Source organism: Coenobita brevimanus, chromosome 72, assembly GCF_032717465.1.
Source record: "Coenobita brevimanus isolate Jiangsu-jjx chromosome 72, ASM3271746v2, whole genome shotgun sequence".
Classification (NCBI taxonomy): domain Eukaryota; kingdom Metazoa; phylum Arthropoda; class Malacostraca; order Decapoda; family Coenobitidae; genus Coenobita; species Coenobita brevimanus.
This window is the reverse complement of record NC_137025.1, coordinates 23522773-23533330: the sequence shown is the minus strand read 5'-3', so window position 1 is coordinate 23533330 and position 10558 is coordinate 23522773. Positions and strand designations below refer to the sequence as shown.

General features: G+C 43.5%; 1 protein-coding gene across 1 annotated transcript; it reads right to left on the bottom strand.

Annotated features, from left to right (window-relative positions):
- Positions 1 to 448: 448 nt before the first annotated feature.
- LOC145407077 (putative CENPB DNA-binding domain-containing protein 1) lies at positions 449 to 937 on the bottom strand. Its single transcript, XM_080278101.1, has one exon. The coding sequence runs from the start codon at positions 935 to 937 to the stop codon at positions 449 to 451; it is 489 nt and encodes a 162-aa protein (XP_080134227.1).
- Between the last annotated feature and the right edge of the window lie 9621 nt (positions 938 to 10558).

The window sequence follows — 10558 nt, the reverse complement described above, 5'->3', positions numbered from 1 at the left end:
CTTCAGCGCACAAGAGGTACGAGTGGAAATACGATGAACAGATATCTGAAGTCAACTAAGCCTTCTTTTTCGACTACCAGATAACCCCAAGGTTCTCCTTAACATACCCCACCAGAGCCCTGGAGTTCTTGGAGCGGTAGACTAGAAGCGGCTTCAACTTGAGGTCGCTCTTTGCGTTGCCCCTTAGCAGCAGTGTCAGCCAGTTCTTCAAGGCCTTGAATCCTGGTGTAGACCTTTCCTCTGTTGCAAGATATGTCTTGGAGGATACTCTCTTCCAAAAGAGCCCAGTCTCGTCAAAATTCAACACCTGCTTCACATTATAGCCACCCTCTGCGGTGATGCATTTCAGCTCGTCAGGAAACGCTGCCACCGCCACCGTATCTGCACTCGCTGCCTGACTGTACATGTTCACGTGGAGGAGATTTGCCCACCCCTTGAACCGGCCGAACTACCCATGGCTTAACTTAAGGGCCTTCCCTTCATCAAGTTCACGCCTGACCTTTAATTCATCCCAGAGTGAGAGAGCCTTTGTGCATATTATGGCTTGGCTCATGGGTGCCTTGTGCCGGTTCTGATCTTTCACCCACGTGCAGATCATCCGCTCCAGCTCCTCCATCGCAGGCTCTTGCTGGCAGGTGATATGGGAGGCGGATAAGACTGCAACCTCCCCAGCAGCAGCCTTAATGGCCTCCTTCTTCTTTATGATGGTGAAGACAGTCTGCTGGGCCAGGTGAAGAGCCGAGGCAATAGCACACACACCTTCACCTTTGTTGTGTTGCTCAAGGATTTCCAATTTCACCTCCAGTGACACAGTTTTACATACATGCTTCAGGGGAACATCACCAGCACCACCAATAGCAGGCCGCTCACCACCATGACTAGAGCCTCCACTAGCACCACAACTAGCCCCACCATGCGCAGCACCCTTACCAGACATTATCACACTAATTTGCCCCAAAATCACGCAATACTTTATATTTATTTATTTATTTATTTTGCAAGAAAGAAGGAACCGAAGGCCGCAAGCCCACAAACCGTTCCTTCCAAGAAAAACCAAAAACAATACAAAAGAGAGCCAAATACAAGATCCGTTCATTCTGAGGTGCCTGGACACACTGCATTTGAAAGACTGGAGATCATAGAAAGTAGGAAATACAGACAGAGGGAGACAGTTCCACAGTTGACCTGTTGCATGAATGAAGGACTGGGAGTAACGGTTAACTCTTGCATTAGATAGTTGGACAGAAAAGGGATGAGAGTTTGTTGCTAGACAGGTGCTACGCACCTGTTGAAGAGGTGGAGGGATCCAAGCAAACAGTTCAGAGGAGCAGTGACCATTGAAGTAGCAACAGAAAAAGATAAAGATGCAACAGTGCGGCAAAGAGACAGAGGTTGAAGAGAGCCAGTAAGAGGAGGAGAGTTGATGAGATGAAAACCCTTTGACTCCACCCTATTGAGAAGAGTTGCATGTGGGGAGCCTCCCCACACATGAGTTGTACTTTAAACAGGGGCGAATAAAACCCGTGTATAAAGTCAACCTCCCTTTTCTTGGGGGAAGCAACCTAGGTATATAGATAGATAGATAAAGTCAACAGCTGTGCAGGGGTAGAGAAGGCATGGAGTCGGCTTAGCACACCTAACCTCTTGGAAAAAGATTTTACAAGAGATGCAATGTGGTCTTTCAAAGATAAGTCCCAAGTGAATGAAACCCCAAGCATCTTCAAAGATGATGCAGGATTGAGCTGGATATTATTAAACATTAGTGGGTACTCCTGTGGAAGATTTTCTCAGGTTGATAAGTGTAAAAACTGAGTTTTTGATGCATTAAAAACAAGATTATTTTTACCCCAGTCAGAAATACGTGCTAAGTCTGACATTAGGTGTGCCATAGCCTCATCCCTTGTTTGTTGAAGTAACTGCTCAGATGGACGTTGCGGGAACTGAATGGAAAGGTGAAGGGTGGAATCATCAGCGTACGAGTAGATAGGGTTAGATGTACAGCTTAGAAGGTCATTGATGAATAAAAGGAAGAGAGTTGGTGATAGGACAGAGCCCTGAGGAACACCACTGTTGATAGATCTAGGAGAAGATCAATGGCCATCTACAGTAGCAGTTATAGAACGACCAGAAAGGAAACTAGAGATGAGGGTACATATATAAGGATAGAAACCGTAAGAAGGCAGTTTGGAAATTAAAGATTTATGCCAGACTCGATCAAAAGCCTTTGAGATGTCAAGTGCAATGGCAAAGTTTTCAGCAAAGTTCCGAATAGAGGATGACCAGAAATCTGAAAGGTAGGTGAGAAGATCGCCAGTGGAGCGTCCCTGACGGAACCCATACTGATGATCAGAAAGAAGGTGGTGATAGGAAAGATGCTTTAAAATTTTTCTGTTAAGAATTGACTCGAAAATTTTTGAGACACAGGATGTGAAAGCAATTGGACGATAGTTAGAGGGCTGCGAATGGTCACCCTTCTTTGGGACTGGCTGAAAAAGAACAATCTTCCAGCAAGAAGGAAAGGTACAAGTTGACAGACAAAGGCGAAAGAGTTCACCAAGGCAAGGTGTGAGCACTGAAGCACAATTCTTTGAGGACAACAGGAGGGGCTCCATCAGGCCCATACGCCTTGTTAGTATTAACCCTTTAACCGCGGGCATCGTTTTGACCCAACTGGCCCCCCCCGCGGGGGTTCCAGCCAAAATGTAAACAAACTTTAAACCTTTACAACTCTGCACAGAATAAATCTAGAGCAAAGAATAAGGTACCATTAGAAAGTACTAACCTTCGGCTTTGCAATGATGTAGGTTTCATGATTTCGTTGACTATCACTGGATGGACATTGCCATTAGAAGTGAGCGATCTAAAATCACTATTTTTCGTTCACACACCATTACCAAATGCCAACCTCATTCTGATAATAATACTATAAACATATATGAACACTGCATATACGATAAACACCCACTCTGTGTTCACTGAGGCAGGTAAAAGGCACTGTAATTGCCCGCACTTCACTGCCACATCAGTGCTGTTGTCACTCACGAAGCTGGACAGATACTGATGCGTGTTTGGTCAGGGGTAGGGTGGGGGGCCCGGGGGGTGGGAGGAGGGAGGTGGGGGTCGGCTGGAGTGAAAGAACTTAATAGCTACTCTCCCTTGAAACAATTGGTGCGCGGAAAAACGTGCGGTATTCAAAATATTCACAAACATTCCAGAATGACACCCGCGGTTTGGTCCAGTTTTTGCAATGTCATTCTGGAATGACACTCGTGGTTAAGGGGTTAAGGCCAGTGACGGCAGAAAATACATCAGCTGAAGAAATTTTAATGTCAGCCATGAGGATGTCTGAGGGGCGAAGTGATGGAGGAACAGCACCGGAATCGTCTAAGGTGGAATTGGAGGAGAAAGTCTGAGTGAAAGATCTTATCAGTAGAACAAATAGCTACAGAGCCATCAGAGTAGAAAAGAGGAGGGAAGAATGATGAGGTAAAATTGATAGTAAGGTTTTTGGCAAGATGCCAGAAGAAGCGGGAAGAATTTGAGTTGGAGACTTGAGAAAAAATGGGAGAAATGGAGTTCCCCCGAGCTAAGCCCTGTATTGGACTATATAGCCCCGCTAGGGTTACAGGAGGGAGCTACCCCTCCCGGCACGGCAGCCCGGGCGAGGCTCGAAATTGCAATCCCCTGATTACAAGTCCAGCGCACTACCACTGTGCTACCGCGCCCCCCCTGGAGACTTGAGAGCTTTTAGTATGGATGAAATTATTTTTAGCAGAGCAACGAACAGACTTAGCACGATTCCGGGCAGAAACATAAACAAGATGTGATTCAGGGGTGGGTTGGATCTGGTACCTTTTATAGGCCCTCTTCTTGTTGCAGACAGCATTAGAACAAGGCTTTCTTGCATTAGTCAAAGGATATGAGAAGGGAATGTATGTTTCCATGTCCAAGAGAGTAACCTCCATAATGCACAAGGCATACTCAAATGGCTTTCGACCATGGAAGCAATAATCATTCCATGGAAAATCAAAGTACTGCCTGAGAGCCTCCCAATCTGCAGCTCCAAAGTGCCATAGAAAACGTTTCTTTGGAGGATCCACAGGCTGTACCAGAGCGACAGGACAGGTTAAGATAATAAGGTTGTGATCGGAGGAGTTCAACAGAGAGGAAAGATTAACAGTGTAAACAGAAGGATTAGTTGTAAGGAAGAGGTCAAGCATGTTGGAACTCTCTCCAAGGTGGTAAGGGATACGGGTAGGGTGCTGTACAAGCTGCTCTAGGTCATTAAGGATAGAAAAGATGTAGGCTTGTTGTGATCAGAGGAGTTGTGATGCAGCACCCTTACCAGACATTATCACACTTTTTTGGGCCCATAATCACACAATATTGCACTCCACACACGATTAGTACCACTGCTCTACTCACAGCACTGCTCGAACACAGTTACGATGCACTACAATAGCAACTTGCGTAACAGTCGTGATGCAACACGATGCATGGCGGATGAGCGTAAGGGAGATCCTCACTTTGAGATGGCCGATGCAAGAAGAGTGATATGGGTGAGTGCGGGGTAAGCAATGGCTATGGGGCCTACGTGAGCATTTCTGTTCATCCTGAGAGGCGGGCGGGCTCAGTTGGCCACGGGAACGTGCGCGATTCAAAATTTCGGTCTGTTGTATGTGGGAGCGACATCTGAGGGCCCATCGTTTAACTGGGGCTCGCCCATCAGGTATCGGGGCCTGGTGGTATTTGTACCCCCATCGCTAAGCCGGGGTATAGCATCTACGGGTATCGTATGTCGGGGTATTACTGTACAGGATAAGGTAGTTCATGTCAGTGTCCTCACGCAGCGAAGGTAGGACATGGAAGTTGCCTGTTGCGTTGTTTGATGATACTTTATTAAGTGAAGATGAGTGGGAACTGCCACACTTGGTAAATAAATATGAAAATGTAAGAAACAAAGACTGATAGTGATTAAAGCAATGAGTAAAATTATGGTTTTTGAGAAGTGAAGTCACACAATGTACACGCTCAACAAAAATTTTTCAACACTCATCCGTTTGAGACAGAGACAAAGTTTTACATTATTTTCTGCATTTTCTTACCTCTGCAATTCACCAATCGATGTTTGACTGTACTTGGTGACTCTTCTAGATCCATTGTCACACACAGCCTGCCACATGGGATTATTTCCCTGAACTAGACCTAAATAGATCATATGACCCTGCAGGGGTTACAGGAGAGCGCTACCCTTCCCAGCAGAGGCAGCCACCCAGGCGTGGCGAGAACTCTCGACCTCGCGATCTTAAGTCACACGTCTTACCACTGATTCAACCCGCTCCCCCAGCCTGCCACAAGCTTTCAGTGCTCATGGAACTTCCATCAGGGGAGGATGGATGTACACTGTTCCAACCCTGTCCTTTTTTTTTTTTTTTTTTTTTTTTTTTTTTTGAGGACCCCCTTATTTTTCCCAGTCCTTGCTCAAAATAGCAAAGAAAAGCATGTCATATGAGGAAAACGTCAGAATCCTTACTTAAGAAAAGGGCCTTGTAAAAAAAAAAAAAAAAAAAAAACTGCCAGACTGCAAGTGCAACACTGAAGACAGAAGGCTTCATTAAGTGGCCTGCCAGCAGTTCAACCACACAAGACTTCTAAGGTCACAGATACTCCTCTCAGGGAAAAAGTACTCATGACTCTGGCATGACAGCAGCAGTTACAAAAAAAAAAAAAAAAAAACATTCTGATATCCTGGGATATGTACCACACAATATTAGTCATCATCATCTCCATATTAAATGAACTGGCTTGTTGCCATGATGTCAGACTGAATTTGTCCAAAAATATCGCCTTTGAACACTAGAGCAGTGGGCATATCATATGGTGGGATGAGGGCTCATTTCAGTATGCTAAAGTGAGTGGTGCTAGGGTAAGGAATCCACAAACAGTCAGCACTTATGGCCATCTGTACACCAGGAAACTAAGAAACACTCAAATCATGCTATGATCTGGCACTCTTTTAATGGTGTTAGGAGGAGAAGGAGCTTGTATTTCTTCCTACAGAGTGCTACAATGAACAATGACCAGTATTTACAGGTGTTAGGACAGCATTTCCATGGACTTTATGACATTCATGGTTGTAACAGCTTTATGCAGGATAGTGGACTGTGTCATTGGTCTTGAAAAGTGCTCAAGTGTTTAAATGATAACAATATTCATAATATGTAATGGATGGAGAACAACCAAGACTTGATTTCAGTTGAAAATGTTTGGTCACATATGAAACAAAACATAACTTCTCCAGACACCTCATCTGCATCTCACCTGATTGAAGTCATCAAGATGTGGATAAAGACAAAAGGATGAAATACTTTCGGAGTCTGATAACATGTCAAATGGCCATATACAGTAAAGTATGGACCATTAGATATACAATGAGTGGTTAGTAATAGCCTATTATTTTCATAAAATAATTGTCAAAATAATAATAATAATAATAATAATAATAATAATAATAATAATAATGTAATAATAATAATAATAATAATGCAATATTTTTTTCAGCCGGTGTATGGTTACGCTGAATGACCTTAAAATATTGAGGTCGTGCATTGATCAAGTACTGTACAGTGATTTCTTGGTTATGGTAATCTTCATTGTCACTGCAAGATGAAAAATCTGCACGCCAGCTGTTATAGCATATTTTTCGACTCAAAAACAGTGTAATCGCACACCTGAGCTGGTTTCTGCCAGCAACAGGTAATGGTGCAGAGATGAGGCCTTACTCAAGGAGTTAGTCCCAGGTGGTGGAAACCACTAAATCTCCACCCCACAGCCTTGGAGCCCCTTAACTGAAGTCCATCTCAGGTCTCTCTATGGTACACGTTCCTTCCTTATTGTGTGCCTTTCATCACCTTCTATTACGCTAACCACGCCAATGTGTGTTTCTGATACTTACCATAACAGTACCATATGTATGTTTTTAGTAGATCAAAATTGTCGTAAAAGGGAAAATTTGGGCTTGCACTTGGGATGCCAGGTACTAGTCGGGATAAATCCCATAGGTTCCCAACAAACATGATTATGTTGGATCAGAACTGTATCGATGCTGGCTTGCGATGGCACGTGGTGTTGGAATGGTACAGGCAAGCCAGAATCGTTCCAATGCAAGTGCCGACAACCGTTTGCACGTAGATCCAGATTCGGTTCTGTTCTGGCCCAGCATCATGTCTGTATTGGAAGCCAGTAATTAAATCTGAATCGGGTGTGATCGGGCCAATTTACAAATGTGTCTGGATTGCTCGAAATTAACATATCTTGAAATTTACATTTTCTTCCTTTGAATGAATAACATTGTAAACTTTTATCCTTTAAATACTTCTAAAAAAAAAAAATCGAGATTTGAACCTTTGATGTTCTCAATGCCTACCGCACAATCCACAACAGCTGATTTACTGAGTGGAGTCTCTCTTACCCAAGTTACATACAGTACAATTATGAACACACACTATGTTGCCAGCTCAGTATCTCCGTCTGTCCTGCATACCTGCCAAGAGATGAAATGTCTGAAATCAAACAAGTTAACTGTCTAGTGTGGGACTTAAGCCCTTGCCTCCAACACATCAAATACGTGCATCTTACCAATGAGCCACAGTTAACTATTACAGTCAGTAGAGCAAATCTGACCATTTTATATATATACCCAATAGCATATATTTTGTGCGTATACCAATGTCCCTTTAACATTATCAATTATGATGTAGTAAGCTGAAAACAAGTTCAGTTCCACAAAAACATTACCAAAAAAAGACTTTCGTTTTATAACAAGACACTCGCCTGAGGAACACTCCCGTCTGTGTCGAAATATCTATATACTATAAAATATATTACAATTATCCAATATATGAAAATGATCTGCGATGGATGATATATATCACTCAGTTGTTAGCTGCTTGATTGGCGCGATCAGCAATACATACGTTGGCCCACCATATTATTACCATTCGTGACCCAGTTTTCGAAAAAAGTCATATTAATACAGTATATCCGTCCAATACATGTTTTACACCAATAGGCCCATTATATATATATATATATATATATATATATATATATATATATATATATATATATATATATATATATATATATATATATATATATATATATCATCAGCCGTTTAAGTGTCCACTGCAGGACCGGCCTATCCCGACCGAAGTGGGGACGATACAGCCAATGTATCTCTACCAAGTGGCTTAGGCTGTCTGGTAGAGACTGTATGTAGGGTGAGAAGTGCTTGTAAGGCTAATTGTTGTGTTGGAGTGGCTTTGATGTGTGTGTAAGCTGTGAACCAAGTGTAATCGGCCCGTGCAAGCCGACTGGTTGCAAACATGCTTTACAGTATGCGACACTGGTTCAACTACAGCACCCCTTGTGTCCGCCAATGCAGTACGTGGCATGAAAAATGCTCCCAAAGGGAGCCCTCGTTCTTCAGTGTACGAAAACGCACGCTTTACCACTGTACCAGAGACCCCATATTATAAACATATGGGGTCTCTGTCGTACAGTGGTAAAGTGTGCTTTTTCGTACGCTGAAGAACGAGTGTTCGCTCCCCGCCAGGATAATAAACTTTGAGAGCATTTTTCATGCCACGTACTGCATTGGCGGACACAAAGGGTGCTGTGGTTGAACCAGTGTCACATGTCTGTAAAGCATGTTTGCATCCAGTCGGCTTGCACGGGCCGATTACACTACTGCCAGGAATCGGTCCAATGTCTGGTTGCCGTTTCAGCTCATAGCGTCGGAAAAAAAAGTTTTATATATCGGCCCAACACAAGTTTTACATCCCTGGCCTGCTGATATAAACAGAATATTATGGCCAGGAATTGGGCCAGTGCAAGGTTGCCGTTTTTCCTTAGTTCTGTTATATGCCAGTGCTGGCCTGCCATTTCATTGTTTGCTGGGTATGTGTTGATTCATGTAAATATGTACTGCTGTATCAGACCTATTCATAACCATTACAAAACCATCTGTCAGCCACATTGGTTATGTGTCAGACCATTAAACCCTATCCACTGGCTGACGTGTATGCACGACAGGAATCAGGGTGCGGAGGGCCGCCGGTTGACTTGATATACTGCTCTCACCTTCCCACCACTGTTTGAGAGAGGACCCATTTTTTGTGATACCTACAGGGTAGGTAGGACCCCCAGGTGGGTACCCCGCGGCAGTATTGCCACACGTACGATAATATTGCCTTTGGTACGATGTACAATATCATTTTCTATTATCGTACAGTTTGTACGATAATTTTGGGTTGAAAGCTAGCATGGCAGTAAATTTTGTAGCACACACAGCTAATCATGCACAGTTGTTGCACAATTTGACAGATTAGTGATCTTAAGGGTTAATGTAATGGTGATCACTGAAAATACTTCTATTGTCTTGGTGAGTCATCATCTGCAAAAGGAAGCTCATTTCTAAGAGTTATCTGTTTAAGTTTTATGGACTGCATTCTGCTGCTAATAAGACTGATTTTCTGGAGTGACACAAAGACTATTTCTTGTAACATTACTTTTGTAATAAAGGATATGATTATGTTATTATACTAATATTATTATGCGATTTTCATGGTGTGCCCTAATTAGTCTGATACAAAATAGTGATAAATATATACCAAAATATACGTCAGTACCTTACAAAATTAAGGTACTGATGAAGATTTATTGTACTGGGTAAGTTTTCAGTAAATACACCAAGGTATCGGCGACAGTTTTTCAATGCATCAGATTATTAAACACTATAAAAGTGAATTTAATAATGTACAATAATTCTACCGAGAAAACGATAATTTTGAAGAGCTGGTACGATAATTCCCATCCAAAAGTGTGGCAACACTGCCCTGCGGTTGCGCGGTTCAGTGAATCAGTTTGTATTCGGCAGTAGTAGCGAGAGGAGCTATGTCATCTTCCTTGACATCGTCCGATTCCGTCACACCGCATGAAAGGCCGATTGCCTCATCAACCCCCACTAAAGTTCAGCCCTTAGTGCCAGTTAAAGGACCTAGTGATAGTGCCATAGGACGTGCGGTTGACGATACTGTCTCCTCTCGTACACTCAGCATGAGTACGTCCTCTGAGGAGAAAAAAAGCTACCACGTGGTGAGCGAGGTCTCTCGCCCTCCAACCCCTACTCGCTCTCCGGCGCCAGAGAGGGCTCTCCGACTTCTCCAGGAGGAAGGGACAGTCTACGAGAGTGATAATTTCAGCGATGAGAAGGTGCAAGATGACCCAGGACCTGGCGGTCATCTGCGGAAAAAAAACGCTGCAGAGCCGTTTCCCCCCCACTCTCACCGCCTGCTTGCCGACGTATCTTCCTTCAGCACTCCCCCACACAGCCTTCCACTACAAGGGCAGAATTTCCACAACCAGGACCTTCGGGAGTGGTATGAGTACTGAGCATATGTGTGGGGAAGTGTAAATAGTGTACAGCCGGGCAGAAGTTTGGGTATTATTTTACAAGTGGACAATATGCAGTTTTGTAATTTTAGCGCCATTAACG